This window comes from Excalfactoria chinensis, unplaced genomic scaffold (genome assembly GCF_039878825.1).
Source record: "Excalfactoria chinensis isolate bCotChi1 unplaced genomic scaffold, bCotChi1.hap2 Scaffold_85, whole genome shotgun sequence".
In the NCBI taxonomy this organism is placed as follows: domain Eukaryota; kingdom Metazoa; phylum Chordata; class Aves; order Galliformes; family Phasianidae; genus Excalfactoria; species Excalfactoria chinensis.
This window is the reverse complement of record NW_027315717.1, coordinates 1,043,983-1,061,657: the sequence shown is the minus strand read 5'-3', so window position 1 is coordinate 1,061,657 and position 17,675 is coordinate 1,043,983. Positions and strand designations below refer to the sequence as shown.

General features: G+C 47.3%; 2 protein-coding genes across 2 annotated transcripts; both read left to right on the top strand.

Annotated features, from left to right (window-relative positions):
* The first annotated feature begins 1,054 nt into the window (after positions 1-1,054).
* On the top strand, positions 1,055-1,978 carry LOC140265397 (olfactory receptor 4M1-like). Its single transcript, XM_072361317.1, has one exon. The coding sequence runs from the start codon at positions 1,055-1,057 to the stop codon at positions 1,976-1,978; it is 924 nt and encodes a 307-aa protein (XP_072217418.1).
* A 4,653-nt stretch (positions 1,979-6,631) lies between these two features.
* Positions 6,632-7,567, top strand: LOC140265396 (olfactory receptor 10AG1-like). Its single transcript, XM_072361316.1, has one exon. It carries the CDS (start codon positions 6,632-6,634, stop codon positions 7,565-7,567), a length of 936 nt encoding a protein of 311 aa, XP_072217417.1.
* Positions 7,568-17,675: the final 10,108 nt, after the last annotated feature.

The window sequence follows — 17,675 nt, the reverse complement described above, 5'->3', positions numbered from 1 at the left end:
ACATTTTGGGTCAATTTGGAGACAATCAGGGTTAATTTGGAACAATTTGGAGACAATTTTAGGCTAACTTGGGTTGATTTGGAGACCTTGGAGGGCATTTGGTGTCAATTTGTATCAGCTTGTGGAAAGTATGGGTCAATTTGTGGACCAAAAGGTGGTAAATCAGGACAACTTGTGGACATTGGTGGACATACGGGGACACTTTTGGGGTAATTTGGGGCAATTTGTGGTCACCTTTGGTCATTTTGGGGACATTAGAAGACACTTTGAGTCAACTTAGGGACAATTTGGGGCCATTTCAGGACAATCTGGGAACAAAATGGTTGTTGTCATTGCCTGGAATGTGAGACTGTCTTGGTTGTATCAGACCTCCCAGATTCCACCTCTGCCAACCTCAGCAAAGCAGACGTCCGTGTCATCAGGCCTCCATGTGCCCTTCATTGTGCACAGATAGTTAGAGCCTTCACCTTCCTCATGTTGTCCACTGCACTGGGCATGGATGTGGACCTCAGTGCTGTGCTGTACAGCGTTCAGGAAGAGAGATGCATTTGGAAGAGTTATCTGAAAGGTCTTCAGCTGCAATGTTGTGCATTTGGTGGCTGATTCTACACACAGAGATGGAATTGCTGTAATTCTCAGTGCTCCCATCACAAAAGCTGAGTGGATTTGTAAGGCTTGGGAGAAAAGGAATGGCACTGACCTCTGTGCAGCTGTTGGTGATGTTAGAAATCAGCTCAAACCACAAAGAGCAGCACTACAGGAGACTGCACTGATGGTCTACAACCTAGAATCAATTCTGGAGCCAGTTTCCAGAGAGAGAAAACATGGACCATCCCATCATCTGCTGACATTCAGCTCCCAATTGCAGTACAGAGCCTGCCTTAGTGGGAATCTCCATTACCAGCTTTCAAGTATTTCCCCATAAGGAGTTCCATCACACCAAGCAATGCTCGTAGGGTGTGCATAGTGTAAGTACAGCCCACGTTGCTGTAATATTGCAATATGTTTGCACTGGTTTCTTTATTACTGTTTGTCAGAGCTCGCAAGAGTCCAAATGGAGCACGAGAACTCAACAAGAGTCAGAGAGTTTGTTCTGCTGGGATTGTCTCACACCCACGGAGTGCAGTCGGTTCTCTTCTCCTGCTTCCTACTGTTCTACATGGCAGTTCTCCCAAGCAATGTCCTCATCATTCTCGCAGTTTGGGGTGATTCCCAACTGGGATCACCCATGCACTTTTTCCTGGCCAATCTGGCATTCCTGGATATCTGCTACTGCTCTGTCACCCTACCCAAAATGCTGGCTGACTTATTCTCAAACCCAAAGACCATCTCCTACAACAGCTGCATGGCTCAGCTCTTGTTTCTTCACTTCCTGGGAGCAGTGGAAGCCTTCTTGCTCTTGGCCATGGCCTACGATCGTTACGTTGCCATTTGCAAACCCCTTCGCTACATCATGCTCATGAACAAGACTGTTTGCTGCACCCTGCTCGGAGCTTCGTGGGGCGGCGGCCTCATTCACGGCATTGTTCTATTTGCTCTCACCATCACTCTCCCCTTCTGCGGCCCCAACATCCTGGACAACTTCTTCTGTGATGTCCGACAGCTGGCAAAGTTGGCCTGTGCCAACACTGACACAGTGGAAATGCTGATGTTCCTCAACAACGGCTCTGTCATCATGGTGTGCTTTGTGATCCTCCTCATCTCCTACACCGCCCTAGTGTTGAAGCTCCGGGCGTACTCCTCTGAGGCCAAGAACAAAATCACCTCCACCTGCATTTCCCACATGGTTGTGGTTTTGGTCACCTTTGGCCCAGCAATTTATATCTATGTCCTCCCCTTCCGGGTCGTCCCAATGGAAAAAGTCGTTGCTCTTTTCCATACGGTCATCTTCCCTTTAACAAACCCCATCATCTACACACTATGCAACAAGGAGATCAGAAGCTCCATGGGGAGGTTGGTCCACAAATACTCACTGTGATATGAACTTTTTACAAAGGATTTTGGAATAAATAAATGAAGGTCACAGTCACTATCCTTCCAGAAGGCCTCTTAAAATAAAGCCCTGTGGCAATAGTAAAACCCATACGGAGTGATTCATGGCAGAACCAACCCGTATAAGGGAATTGACTGTGGGCCATGAAATTATCATTAAGGATCTATTAAACTTATTAGGAGTTAATTGGTGGGTGTTGAGGGTTTATACAGCGCTACATGGAGTGCTGGCCCTGATTCATTGTTTCAAGACTTCAGTTTCCAGTTGGACGCCCACTGTTGGTGTCGCCTTCCTGTCAGGCTCCTTTGTGACTCAGTCATTGGTTTCCTACCAGGCCTCACCCAATCAAGCCATCACAACTCTATTAGGCCCCCCTGCCCCACCCACTAGGCCATACCCACCCCCTCAAAACCATGCCTGCCTCTACAAGGCCCCAGTGCTCTTCCCAAAGCCCTGCCCCATCCCATGAGTAAAAACCCACCCCTATGAGGCAGGCACCTCAAAGTGACCCCAATGTGACCCCAAAGTGACCCTGAAGTGTCCCCAGAGTTCCCTCAGTGTGACCTTAATGTGACCCCAAAGTGACACCGATGTTCCCCCAAAGTCCTGTTGAATCTGCAACCAGCGGACTGCTGTTTGGTGAAAATGGGAGGCAATGCAACCACGACTTTACAAAACAGTGCTGATATTCCTCCAACCCTTCTTTCATTTTTACTTTGAGGAGTAACAAAGCACTGTTAAAATGTCCCCTGTGCTTGCCCTGCAGTCTGCTTCTTTGTCTGCCTCTAATCACCCCAGTAAACCCTTTCGTTTGGAAATATGTTTTCAGAAAGTGTGGTTTCCTTAACACACTGTCATTTCCTTGGGCAGCATCCACGTAGAGTGAACTCTGGATGCTGCCCAAAAAGCCCTCCAATAACACCCCAGAAGGCACCACACCCAACAGCTCACAGTGCTTTCAGTTCTCATATAACACTGCATGCAGTACAGAACCAAGTACAGCTGTGAAGTGGGATGTGTGACTGTGGACAACTTGTTCAAGTATATGACCAATCTCATGGGAAACAGCTAACTAAGTATCTGTAGGATTTAGCACGTGAGTCTTCCCCTCCCACATATTGACCACCCTCCTGAGCTGGGTTTCCCCAAAAGCTCCCTGTGAGCGCACTGCACTCCAGCATTCACTCATTAGTGAACCCATTGAGCAGCACTGGCCTTACTGTTAATCCCTGATGGACACCACTACTTTGTTCTCACTTGCTTACCCTCACATCTCTGATAACAGCTTCTTGAAATTGGTCCAGGCAATTTTCCGTGCACTTTTCACTGCATTATTAAAATAAATAAATAAATAAATAAATTAATAATAATAATAACAGCCAGCTAGTTTGTTGGTAATGCAGCTGTGGAAGGTGTTGTACCAATCATAGAATCATTGAATCATGGAATGGTCTGGGTTGGAAGAGACCACAAGGATCATGAAGCTCCAACCCCCATGCAGCATTCAGGACCAACAAGCTCCACATTTAACACTAGGCCTGGCTGCCCATGGCCCCATCCAACCTGGCCTTGAAAACCTCCAGGGATGGACGGGGCATCCACAGCCTCTCTGGGTGGCTTTTCCAGCACCTCACCACTCTCAGAGAAAAGAACTTCCCCCTGACATCCAACCTCAGTTTCCCTCCTTCAACTTCAAACCATTTTGCCTTGTGCTGCTGTTATCTACCCTTTCAAAGAGTTGACTCCCCTCCTGTTTATAGGCTCCCTTTAGGGACAGGAAAGCTGCAGTGTGGTCAGCCTGCAGCCATCCAGGCTGAACAAGTCAAGGCAAACGTCACAGCCTTTCCTTCATCCACAATCCCAGTCACCTCATAGAATCATAGAATTGCTCAGGTTGGAAAAGATCTTCAAGATCCTCAAGTCCAGCTGTAAACCAGCTGTACTACCTTAACTCAAACAACCCTCCTCTTAACCATGTCCCCGAGCACCACATCCCAATGGATTCCACTGATGGATTTTCTCCATGAATGACAGCACATTTTTCCAGACCAATTCAGATAAATAAGAAAATTCCAGACTTCCTACTCAAACCTTCACGTCCTTAGGAAGGGTGAATAGAGACAAATCAGAACTACAGAGGAAAGGATCTGCTAAAGTCTCTTTAGGTCCTTTGGGTCCTTTGCCTTTAGGTCTCTAGGGTCCTTTGCCAGCTACATTCCTTCTCTAGTTCATTCAACGCTGTCATGTCCCGCCCATGAATTGAGTCAGTGACAACCAGATTCACAGTCCCCCCGGTTACATTAAGGTGAAATGACCCTCATACACAAGTGAAGCAAAACATGAGCTTATTTAGGAGATTTTTACAAAATAGTTCTCCTGTATGTGTTGGCCCTCTCACAATCGTATCTGTCTAAGCTGTACGCTTTGCTCAAATATCACATAAGGCTTGAGTTACTAACAGCTTTCAGAGGAAAAGAGGAAAACCAAAGTGAAATTAAAACCAGTAGAAAGATCACCTTCTTATTATCCTTTATCTCATTCACCAGCTTCAGCTCCATGTGAGCTTTAGCCTTCCTCACTGCTTCTCTGCAGGCCCTGACAACACTCCTATTCTCCTCCCAGGAGAAAAGGCCCTTTGTCCACACAGCCACAGACAAGAGCTCCCAAGGGAACAACCAGCCCCCCGGGTGCCCATGTGCAAGGCTTATTGGTTTTCCACGTTGGCACCCAAAGGTAGAGGCCCTGTGTGCTTCAGCATCTTCAGCATGAGACATGGTGGGAATGGTCCTGTGAGGGGTGTGCTGTATGTGATGGGTGGCTCTGGGCTCTCCAGGTCAGAGATGCAGGGCAGGCAAGAGAGAATAGGGGTGCTGTATGTGGTGGGCTGGATGGAATGGAGCTTACAGTCAGCAGTGACATGGTTGAAAGCCTCTGTGTATGGATTAAGGGACAAGGAAATAAAGTGGATGTCACTGTGGGAGTCTACTATAAGCCGCTCAGCCTGGACAACCATACCAATTATTCTTAATTCTTTAAAGGATTATCTCAAGAAGAGCCTCACTTGCCCTAATGTTTCACTGTCTTCCCAGAAATTGACACGGTGTAGCACACAGCCAATGGGCTCTGTAGTTTTCATGGTCAACTGGCTGTATATGAAAAACTGCAAAATGAGAAGTTATTCAAGGAGTGTCTGGTGTCCTTTACTACCCTCCATCAATAGTGGCAGTAGAAAGAGCAAAAGTCTGACAGTAACAAACTTCTCTTTGTGCTTTGCCAACTGAGAAGACTGAGACTAGCCAACAACATCACAGTCAAACCAGGTGTGATTGTCAGGCTACCATCTATTGGTGCTGCGCTGATCATCTTGATCTGAAGTTTGTAGCCCACTTCCCCATAGTAGTGGTGCTAAGCAAATAGATGAAGGCCTGTCTGTAATCACAGCCTCCAGGTATCTGCTCTAACACAGCTGTGGGGAGGCTTTGTTGGTAATGGCCCCACAGGGACCAATTACAGCTCCAACACTCTCTAACATTTCTTGACAGCATTTTGACTGCACCTCCATCATTTGCTTACAGCAGTCTTCTCTCGGTCCCCAAAGTTCACAGGCACCACATACACTGTGGGGCTCATTACAGTGCAGAAAGACCTAACAAGCCATTTCCCTCAAGTCTTCAAGGCCTGAACTGCTCCTTAGGGAGGTCTCAGTGTTGCAGATGAAGGTTTCAAGGATCGCTGTCCAAAAAAGGAGATGTCCTATTTAAGGGCATTTTGTCTTACAGCAGACACCGAGATGTCACCGAGTGCAGCACAACCCGTGTGACACAGATGGCAGCTCCATCAAGGAGAGGGAGGTACAGCCAGCATGGGGGTAGCACTGGGGATCCAAGAGGGAAATGCAGAAGGTGAGAGCTGATAACTGGAGAGTGACTGCAACAGGCAAAGATGGGAATGAATGTCGATGGAGGAGAAAGAAGGCTGTGCGAGAGGAGGGGTGCAGGGGGCCAGTTGCTTGTGGCCAGATGTGTGGTCAGTGCTGGACCGTCTGGGTGTGTGGGAGGCATGGGAGGGAGCTGAGTCCCCTCCAGGAGCCAGGACTACAACCTGAGGATAAGATGCCTGAATGGATTCAGCTGAATCTCGTCCCTATGGAAGTGTAAAGGTGTCCTGCAGAGCCAGGATCCCTACATCCCAGGTCAGCGTACTGGGGCAGGAACTCAGCCGCCAGCCAGGCTCAGCACTCAGCCTGCCCGGAGAGCTGCCCAGGTAGCTGCAGGGAGATGTGATGGGGGGAAGGAGACCCCCAGCAGCACAGGGGCCTTTTGCTGCTCGAGGTGCTGCATGAGGCCAGAGGCTCACAGCTGCACTGCATGCTTGGGGCATTGCATAGGCAACTCTTTCAGAAGGAGGACCAATCATGGGACTTTCTGCCCCATGCTCAACCGTGCAGTCCTGGGTGCCATCTTGTATCTGTCCACTGGACCATATTAGGTTTCCATACCTTCGTTCAGATTTTGATCAAGCTCTCCTGATCCTGATGTTCGTTTTGCTCTGCTGTCTCTAGGCTGTGTGCTGGAGCTGTACATAGCTGTGGATGGGAATTCTCTAACAGTGATGTTGGTGTTGTTTTATGCAGCGAAAATGCTCCAAAGAAATATCCTGAAGAATCACACTGATGGACCTGGATTTCTTCTGGGGTTTTCTGATCCCCCTGGGCTGCCAGGATTGTGCTTCACCATCTTCCTGCTCATTTATGTCACAGTCATCATTGGGAACAGCCTGATTGTGCTGGTTACAGTGCTGGACTTGAGCCTCCACAGCCCCATGTATGTCTTCCTGAGAAACTTGTCCTTCTTGGAGATCTGCTACATATCATCCACTCTCCCCAAAATGCTGGTGTGTTTCTTGACGGGAGATGTCTGGATCTCCTTCTTTGGCTGTGTTGCCCAGCTGTATTTCCTGGTTTCTCTGGGAAGCACTGAGTGCCTCCTGCTGGCCGCCATGGCCTACGACCGCTACGTGGCCATATGTGACCCCCTGCGCTACAGCCTGGTGATGAATGGGGGGTTCTGTGTCAGACTGGTGGTCGTCTCATGGATGGTTACCGTACCAATACAAGTGGGCCAGACCTACCAAGTGTTCACCTTGCCCTTCTGTGCATCCCATCACCTCCATCATTTTTTCTGCGATGTTCCCCCTCTGTTGGAGCTGGCCTGTGCAGATACTTTCTGGAACCGTGTGACCCTGAACACTATCATCCTGCTATTCGTTGTCCTTCCCTTTTTCATGATCATTGTTTCCTACATTAGAATTATCTGGACGATTCTGAAAATGAACTCTGCTCTGAGCAGACACAAAGCCTTTTCCACCTGCTCCTCACATCTCATGGTGCTGACTCTCTTTTATGGCTCAGCTACGGTTGCGTACTTCAAACACCGCTCAAGGGACTCTGCAGACACTGACAAATACCTTGCCCTGTTTTACACGATTCTGACCCCCATGTTTAACCCTGTCATCTATGGTATAAGGAATAGGGAAGTGAGGATTGCCCTGAAAAAACTCCTGTGGGGAAAGTGATAGTGCAGAGTGAATGAAATACACCCCAGTAGTTCCAATGAGCACTTGATTGTTTGTGTGTTGGCATCTGGTTTTGGCTCAGACAAATCCAGATGAGGCACCACCAGATTTGCTGCACTATCCCACAAGCCACTGCATCTTCCAGAAGGAATCAAAGTTTATATAGTATAAGAGAAGGACGTGTGGGGATTCTCTCACATCATCACAGGACAGGAAATGAGGGATCCTACTTCCCTGGCTTTTTGAAGTCTCTACGTTCAGTTTTGTCTTAGTTACCATATTATACTGCAAATTATCCTTCCTATGATTGCTCTGTGCCTCATTAATGGTATTCCAGTCAAAATTCTGCAGTTTAAAAAAAGAAGGAATGCTCATAGAACCACAGTTGGATCCAGCACACAACAATCCAACACCACACATCATCCTACCCGCCCTGAATGACGGCTATGACACATGGAGGCCAAAGGCATGGACTCAATGGGCACCACTGCCAATTTAGAGGGATGGGCCATAGACTGTGGGAATGATATAGGTGTGTGTATATAAAAAACCATCAGGAAAGATGACAGCAGTTATTTGGAATGTATGGAAAAGCATGGAATCTGTAAGTGATATGGAATGAGGGCTGGGTACCATCCTGGACTCAGCTGGGATTCTTTGACTTCAGGAGAAAAGCAGTGCTGGAACTCCTTGATGTTTTCGCTGCTGCTGAGCAGTGCCACTGGGGACGAATGACCCAAAGAGACTTTAGCAGCTCCTTTCCTCTCCAGTTCTGATTTGTCTCTATTCACCCTTCCTAAGGATGTGAAGGTTTGAGTAGGAAGTCTGGAATTTTCTTATTTATCTGACCTGGTTTGGAAAAATGTGCTGTAATTCGTGGTGAAAGTCCATCAGTGGAATCCTTTTGGATGTGGTGCTCGGGGTCATGGTTTAGAGGAGGGATGTTTGAGTTAAGGCAGTACGGTTGGGTTACAGCTGGACTTGAGGATCTTGAAGATCTTTTCCAACCTGAGCAATTCTATGATTCTATGAGGTGTCTGAGATTGTGGATGAAGGAAAGGCTGTGACTTGTTTGCCTTGACTTGTTCAGCCTGGAGAAAAGATGGCTGCAGGCTGACTACACTGCAGCCTTTCTGTCCCTAAAGGGAGCCTATAAACAGGAGGGGAGTCGACTCTTTGAAAGGGTAGATAACAGCAGCACAAGGCAAAATGGTTTGAAGCTGAAGGAGAAAAGACTGAGGTTGGATGTCAGGGGGAAGTTCTTTTCTCTGAGAGTGCTGAGGTCATGGGACAGCACTCCATGAAGGGCTCTATAAATCCTCAGCATCCTCCAGATAACTCCTAATAAGTTTAATAGATCCTTAATGATAATTTCATGGCACAATGTCGGCTTCTTTATATGGGTTTGTTCTGCCATGAACCACTCTGTATGGGTATTACTATCACCACAGGGCTTTATTTTATAGAAGAAAACTTCCTGAAGGATAACGACTGTGACCTTCATTTGTTTACTCAAAAATACTTTGTAAAGTAAAAAGCTACTGCAATAACAACCCTAAATTACCAAGCTGAGTGCTGTGGTTAATACAATGGAAGGAAGGGATGCCATCCAGAGGGACCTCAACAGACTGGAAAGCTGGGCTCCGGAGAACCTAATGAGGTTCAACACAACAAAGTGCAAGGTTTTGCACTTGGGCCAGAAGAACCCCAGGCACTTGTACAGGCTGGGAGCAGTGATCCTTGAGAGCAGCTCGGCAGAGAAGTACCTGGGGGTCCTGATGGACGAGAGACTCAACATGAGCCAGCAGTGCGCTCTGGCAGCTTGGAAGGCAAATGGGATCCTGGGCTCTATCAGGAAAGGAGTGGCCAGCAGGGATAGGGAGGTGATTGTTCCTCTCTACTATGCTCTTGTGAGGCCCCATCTGGAGTACTGTGTCCAGTGTGGATCCCTCAGTACAAGAAAGATGTGGAGATTTTGGAAAGGGTCCAGAGGAGGGCCACAGAAATGATCAGGGGGCTGGATCATCTCCCCTGTTAAGATAGGCTGAAGGAGTTAGGCTTGTTCAGCCTGGAGAAGAGAAGGCTGAGGGGTGACCTCAATGCAGCCTTTCACTACGAAAAGGGATCCTATAATCAGGAGGGGAGTAAACTCTTTGAAAGGGCTGACAATAGCAGGACTAGGGGAAATGGATCCAAGTTAAAGGAGGGAAGATTTAGGTTGAATGTTAGGGAGAAGTTCTTTACTAGGAGAGTGGTTAGTCCCTGGAACAGGCTGCCCAGGGAGGTTGTGGATGCCCCGTTCCTGGAGGTGTTCAAGGCCAGGTTGGATGGGGCCCTGAGCAACCTGATCTAGTAAAGGTGTATGTTTGGTGGCCCTGCCAGGCAGGGGGGTTGGAACTACATGATCCTTGAGGTCCCTTCCAACCCGGGTCATTCTGTGGTTCTGCGATTCTGTGACAACAGAGTCCATCAGACTTTGGGGAGAAGGAGCAAATTCCAGTAGTTTCCCTGAAAGTCAGAGATCAGCCAGACAGTTGGGAGGTATCTGACTAAACAAAGAGCAATGGATGCGGCAATCTGGAGGGCAGTGGGAGGAGCAAGTGTCCAAATGGCCTGCTGAAAACATGCCCTGAACCACAGCCATTTATTTACGTGAGCGGGAGACAACTGGAGCATGAGTGGCATCAAATAGGCTGCAGGTTGGAGCAGCAGTGGATGCTGGGCATTAGACACAGGGCATTGGCACTGGCTCCGCTCTCTGTGTCTCTGTACCTGAAGGCATATGTGTCCTACAAACACAGTTCTGGAAAACATCGTAAATACAGGAAAAGAAAAAAATAAAACACAAAATTCCCTCAAAGATTCATACTTAAAATTTAAAATGTTATATTTAATAAATAAATAAATAAATAAATAAATAAATAAATAAATAAATAAATAAAGATCCATTTGTGTCTCTCACATGACCCGGTGCTCCTTGGATGTTCACATTTCCTACCAGCCACCAGCCCTTCCATGCTGGTGAGTATGAGATCCAAAAGAGCACCTCTCCTTTTTCTTTTTTCCTCTACAGCTTGGTCAAGAAGCTGCCATCTGTGTTCTCCAGGGATCTCCTGGATGGCACATGCCCTGCTGTGCTGTCCCTGCAGCACATACTGGACTGAAAGAGGCCCCCAAAGGGGACATGGGCCTGACAACACGAGACTCTCATCTGTCTGCAGAAGGCATCTTCCACTTGCTCTTCCTGATTAGGAAGCTGGGAACAGTCGCTGTTGGTCTCCTCTGTTTGTCATTCCCATTAGCTCTGACCTGGCTGCTCTGCCGACCCCAGGCAGAGATCAGTGCAGTCCAACAGAGGACAGTCTCACTTCCCTCTCTCCTCGCCCATCCATACTCAAGACTCTGTATCCCTCTTGTGCTACAGTGTATTTGTGGAAGCCAATAAACTGTGCCACTGTTGTCCAAACAAGAGCTCAGGCCTGTAACTTTACAACTACTTCTCGCTCCTCAATTCTCAGGATGCTCAGATAGGAGGTGTCTATCTCAGGGATTTCCCACACGGTTTACAAGCAATGGCACACATCCAGGAGCACCCCAGGCACCTTGAGCATTACGGAGTATCTCTGTGAGAGCAACTGCCTCCCTGCTGAAGGGCCGAGGACTCAGAGCAGGAACTCACATGCAGGCAACTCCTTGTACACATCTGAGCTGAAGCAGAGGAATCCCAGCTCCTGTGGGTCTGTGGGGAGCTGAATCCCATTTCAGTCCCCAGGTCTGCATCTAGGAATGAGATGCATGCAGTACCTCATCTGGATCACAGCCCTGCACAGGGGAAGTCCAACCCTCCCTGTCCTTCTGTGGGTGCCCTTTTTGTTTCATCAAACACTCTCTGGTAGGACTCACCAGATGTCTGGAATTGACTGGTGGATAACTCAGCAGATTTCAAAGAACTGTTATGATACTGTTGTCTTTCAGGAGCTGATGGCAATGAGGACCCAGGAACATCTCAAGGGAGATGTGTGGGAAGGATGCAAATGACATTATCTGCTGCTGTGCTGGCCTAGGCTCTGGGGACACAGGGAGCTGATAAAAGAGGACAACTGTGCTCAAGAGCAGCTATCCTGCACAGCACAGCCTGCAGGTGATAGGAGAGAAAAGAGAAACTGGAGAGAGCTTCCAGGATGTGTACGGTGTGAGCGGGCTGTGAACTCACTGCAGGAGCAATGCTCATGGAACACAACACAGTAAGACTCTGGCAGTATGCAATGCAGATGCTTTTAATTGAGGGTTAACTATAACTGGGACATCCCATAGCAGATCTGGCTTCTCTCACTGCATGTTTCTTTGCTGTGGAAAAAGACTTCTGCTCCAGCTGAGGGCTTCCGTGCTGCAGCGTCAGAGCACAGCCCTGAGTGCTGCGTGTCCCAGCATGGCTGCAGGCTGTGCATATGGGGCTGCAGGCGGGTGCCCAGGGCTGTCCTGCAGAGCAGGGTCCCTGCTGTGCCCCAGGGGCTGTGTGCCGGCTATGGGACTCTGCCGCCTGCCAGGCTCAGCACTCAGCCTGCCCGGGGAGCTGTCCAGGGTGCTGCGGGGAGACGTGTGGGGGGAAGGAGCCCCCCGGCAGGGCTTGTGCTGCCACAGCTGCTGCCTGGGGCAGGGGGATCACAGCTCCACTGCACAACAGGATGTTTCTGAGGGTTCTTTGAAGAGGAGAGCCAAGGCAGGGATTTTCCATTTCCTTTTCTTAGGGAAGGAAAGAGCATTGCAGGCAAATATCTAAAAGGGTCTGTCAAACTTGAACACAGCTCTGAGACTCCCCAGTATTTCTTCAATCCAGTTTCATTTCTTGTTGTTTTCTGCAGACATTAACAGTTCACTTATCCTGCAAAGAGGCTGATTTCTCAAATAGAAGTTTAAGTGCACAGAGGCTGGGGCTGCAGTCACAAAGAACAATTGGAGTAGGGAGGAAAATATCCAGGAGGCTGGGATATGATATAGGAAATGAGAAGAAAGTAAGAGCTGCCTAATCTTCTTAAGGGATGATGAAGCTCATGAAAAAAAAAAAAAAATAAATAAAAAAAAAATTCAAGTTGTGGAGTTCAATGAACATTTTCCAAAGGGAACAGAATTTTTTTATAGAACAGCAGTGAGCAGAAAGGAGAACTTTTATAGTATAGCTGGAGGAGTGTCTCAGAGAATAGTCTGGACTTGTCATTATCTTCTACACAGTGAACAGGACTCCATGGTCAAAAACAGCAGATGCCCAACAGCAGTTCCATCAGCGAGTTCCTCCTGCTGCCATTGGCAGACACGCGGCAGCTGCAGCTCCTGCACTTCTGGCTCTTGCTGGGCATCTACCTGGCTGCCCTCCTGGGCAACGGCCTCATCAGCACAGCCGTAGCCTGCAACCGCCGCCTGCACACCCCCATGTACTTCTTCCTGCTCAACCTGGCCCTCCTCGACCTGGGCTGCATCTCCACCACTCTCCCCAAAGCCATGGCCAACACCCTCTGGGACACCAGGGCCATCTCCTATGCAGGATGTGCTGCACAGCTCTTTTTCTTTGTCTTCTTCATCTCATCAGAGTTTTCCCTTCTCACCATCATGTCCTATGACCGCTACGTTGCCATCTGCAAGCCCCTGCACTACGGGACCTTGATGGACAGCAGAGCTTGTGCCACCATGGCAGCAGCTGCCTGGGGCGCTGGGCTTCTCAATTCCCTGCTGCACACTGCCAGTACGTTTTCACTGCCTCTCTGCCAAGGCAATGCTGTCAACCAGTTTTTCTGTGAAATCCCCCAGATCCTCAAGCTCTCCTGCTCAGCCTTCTACCTCAGGGAAGTTGTGCTTATCATTTTTACTTTAAGTTTAGTCTTTGGGTGCTTTGTTTTCATAGTTGTGTCCTATGTGCAGATCTTCAAGACTGTGCTGCGGATGCCCTCTGAGCAGGGAAGGCACAAAGCCTTCTCCACGTGCCTACCTCACCTGGCTGTGGTCTCCCTATTTCTCAGTACTGGCTTTTTTGCCTACCTGAAGCCCTTCTCTGTTTCCTCCACATCCATGGATCTGACAGTGGCACTTCTGTACTCAGTGGTTCCTCCAACACTAAACCCTATTATCTACGGCATGAGGAACAGGGAGATCAAGCATGCTCTCAGCAGGGTGTTGCAATACACACTTCTCCACCATCAATAAAGTGCACATCTTCCTCACGTGATTCCCTGTGCTGTTTCTTTATGTTTTAGGCTAGTGTCTATTTTTGATTGTTTGTGATGCAGTAATCTGCAATAATCTTGCAATTTATTTCACGAATTCTTTCCAATCCGCTTTTGATTTTCTCACTCCAAGAGCTCATGGAAACATGGACCCTGATTCCCTGAATAGGTTAAGAGATAAATAAAAGCTTTCAAAATAGACTTTTTCTTAGCTCTTCTCTCTTCCTACCTTGCCTGGGTCTGGGGCAGCTACAGCCACGGACAGCAGCACAACATGCTCTTCTCATTCCTGCTCTCTTTACACTGCCACAGTGCTCTCAAGTCCTCGCATTTGAGCAGGCCTGAAGATCTTGTGTGTTTAACAACAGCCCTGCTGTCTCTACAGCAGCTCTCTGGAACAGCAGTCAGTAGCCAGCAATATGAACGTCTGTGTCAGCGCTGGTCTCCTTGCTGGTACTGTCATGGACTTATCTAGATCTATGTCCATGACAGAAGCGACAGTAGGGCCATGGGCCCCCTTACCCCAAACAAATAGGAATGACAACAGGAACGGTGTAGGGAGATGGGAGCTGGGCTCAAGGAAACAACCAGATCAACGGCAATGACCTAAGGAGGAAAACTTGTTTTACTAACTATGATATGTGTAATACCAATAGGAAAAATTACAAAACCATGACATTCCACCTCTTATTCTGCATCACTATATCATGCTTAGAAAACATATCTTTATAAAAATTAACAATAATTAAAATGCATTACACACACAGGTCTGTATACATATATGTACACGGAATTACTGACTGCACTCCCCCAACATCAGATTCCCTTGTGGTACATATTGAACATCCCCATCTTTCTGCATCACCCACCAAGTGCACCCAGCTCCCTGAGAAGCATTAATTCTATGATACAGGGTTGTCCCTTTGCCCGGGATTCCTTTCCAGGTTTTGTTTTTGCAAATTTAGTAAAAACCTAATTAGTAGGCTGATGACATCATAGCCGAGCAGTACTAACACATTAAAAGTGCTATTAAAAGGTCTATTCCTGTAGATTCTAGCATTGATTACATCAAATCCTGATTAATTCACATTCGATCTATTACTAACATAGAAAAGAAAACAACAACAAACAAAACCAAACATAACAAAACAAAAAAACACACATATCATAGTATCGTGCGAGTTGGAAGGGACCTTAGAGATCATCGAGTCCAACTCCCAGGTTTCGAGCCCCCTGTGTAGCGAAGTGGCACTTCTACCCCTTGCACCACAGGGGGGATTCGAACCCGGGCCCTCCAGTGCCGCAGGCAGCAGCTTATACCACTGCGCCACTGGGGGCGCACATCCTAGATAATGCTAAAATTTGCCTAAAATTCTAATTCTTGTGACTGCCCTGGTAACACTGAAAATCACACAATATGTCAAATCATTACTAATATTATCTATAACACAACAAGTTACAAAGCAATACCACTCTGTAAGAGGCACACAATTCCAGTTACTATAAAGGCTGGATGCTATTTTCCGCTTTGAGATGAGGCCTAACATATCATGCTGGAACCCACATACGGCCAGTCCCTGTGGAAATACAAGCATATCCACAACTTCCAAGTTATCAGTGGTAAAGGACCTTCCCAAGTCCTGTGGCCATATTCCAAACATTAACCATTGGCCACTCCTTGAGCATTGGGGAGGCCCCACAATGATGATCCGTGATCTGTATCTGTATGGTCACGATTCAAAAGATTCAGTACAAGCAAAGCCTTACATAAACTTTCTTGAGGTGTGTCTCCTGTTTTTTGTTTGTTTGTTTGTTTGTTTTTGTTTTTTTTGTTTGTTTGTTTGGTTTTTTTTGTTTTTTGTTGTTTTTTTTTTTTTTTTTTTTTTTGTTTTTGTTTTTGTTTTGTTTTCTAAGAATGGATTTCAATGTTTGATGAGTGTGCTCAGTGATAGCATGTCCCATGGGAGAATGAGCAATGCCTGTAACATGTTTAAGCCCTCATTCTTGGAGGAAACTTTGAGAGGCCGGTCCATCCTTGTCTTTAACAAAGTTATATGCTCCGACCGAGCAGCTCCCTGCAGGTTGCATATAACCAGGCAAGCGAGCTGAGACACAGCTTGCCACTGTCCCACCAATATTGCGTCTTTAGTAACCAGACCAACGCAAAGATGGAGGATCGCTATGTGGAGCGGGGAAGCAGCATAGACAGGGGCTGTAAAGACATTGGTGGAGTGCTCGGAGAGACCAATGCCTCCTTCATATGCAGTTCCAAGTCCTGCAGCTTCTCAAGGTTTTACTATCTTCCTCTAACACTTTCCCATTCCCACCATCGTCCAAGTTGCTTTTGCTCTCACTAGCTTCTTGCTGTTCTACGTTATACTTTTTTAAACTATTTATAACCTCCTGCCATGGCTTCATCAGTTTCTTTGCTGTCTTATCATCATCAACTACTAAGTTCCATAAAGAGTCCCAGAAATTCCTCCATTCATCTACCTCAATATACGATTTGTCATTGTTAAATCACTCTTTGCAGTCACAAAGGCTATAAGCCCTGGTACATGCTTAAACCTTTTAATTCCCCTCTTTTCTAAAAAGTCTTGTAAAAGACTTAGGGCTACCTCTCTTTCCATGGTGCACTGCAGCTCCGCGTCCCACCACCTGCAGTACCCAAATTGGAGATCCTCTGGACGCATCCTCCACTTGCCCTCTGGACCATGCAGACCCCTCTCAGTCAGTCTAGGCGCCTCTGCCCCCTGACGTATCTGCTCTTTGTCTGATTCACACTTTGTGAACATGCTGACATTCGATCCTGGGTCCCTATTTGGGCAACACTTGCTGTGGAGTTCCCAGAGTTTGGTTCCAAGATCTAGTCAGTTCACTATACCAGATGGGTGGGAAGTGATGACATGACTCAATATGAGCACATCAAAAGCTCCAACTTTATTGCCCGAAAAGCCATACTTTTACAGCAGACAGACGAGGGTGTTCAAAAATCACACACATTAATTGGAGAAAAGCTGCTGCAATAACAACCCTAAAACCCCTCTTCAAAGCCACGAGCTATTCATTCTTTTCCTAGAGGTGTCCTTGGTTCTCACTCTGTTTATCTGCTCAGTCAAGTCCTTATCTTGAACCATAGCTGCTGCTCTATAAAATTCTTCTTGGATTAACACAGCCCCAGAGCCCTTGCATGGAAGGCCTTTCTGAGAAGAGATTCATTCAGAAAAGAGTAATCCATCACTCAGGTGCCAAGAAATCACAAAACTGTAGGCTGAACCATGAACAAGCTGTGTCACCAAAGCGTATTTCTGCTTCCCTGTGACAAACACCTGAGCAAAACAGCTGTGGGAATAAACATAATTCAAGGTTATTAGTTAATGAGGACTGATCTCCTGCAAACACTTGTGTGCTGAAGCAGGCTCTTTCAAATACACAGGTTTGGCTGCAGAAGGAATTCAGCTAATCTGGAGTTTCTTTTCTCCTGCCTGCTGTGTGGTACGTGTTAGAACTTGCACACCAGGTCTTCCTGGCAAACCAGAATTGCATTTGTTGATGTCCATTTCTCCATCTCTGCTCGGAAGCAATCATGGGTTTGGATGTGCTTAGATAGCATCACTCATATGGTAAGCACTGCTCAGCCTGCTGTCATATGGTAAGCACTGCTCAGCCTGCTGTCATATGGGGAACTGTATTGCAAATGGGACCATGTGAAAAACAAATCTCTTCAAAGAGGTGAATCTGTAACTTTAGGGTGATGTGTTTTACACTACAGACCTTTGAAAGACTGCTCTGGTGAATCAGAGGGGGTTGTGAACTGCTGCATGTGAGAGCTGACAAAGCTATCGTGTTGGCCACAGCTACGCAGGAGAGAGAACAACAGGTTCTGCTTGCTA

What these genes read in the sequence shown, in the direction of transcription:
- LOC140265396 (XM_072361316.1), top strand. Translation starts at nt 6,632, where the DNA reads ATGCTCCAAAGAAATATCCTGAAGAATCACACTGATGGACCTGGATTT.
- LOC140265397 (XM_072361317.1), top strand. Translation starts at nt 1,055, where the DNA reads ATGGAGCACGAGAACTCAACAAGAGTCAGAGAGTTTGTTCTGCTGGGA.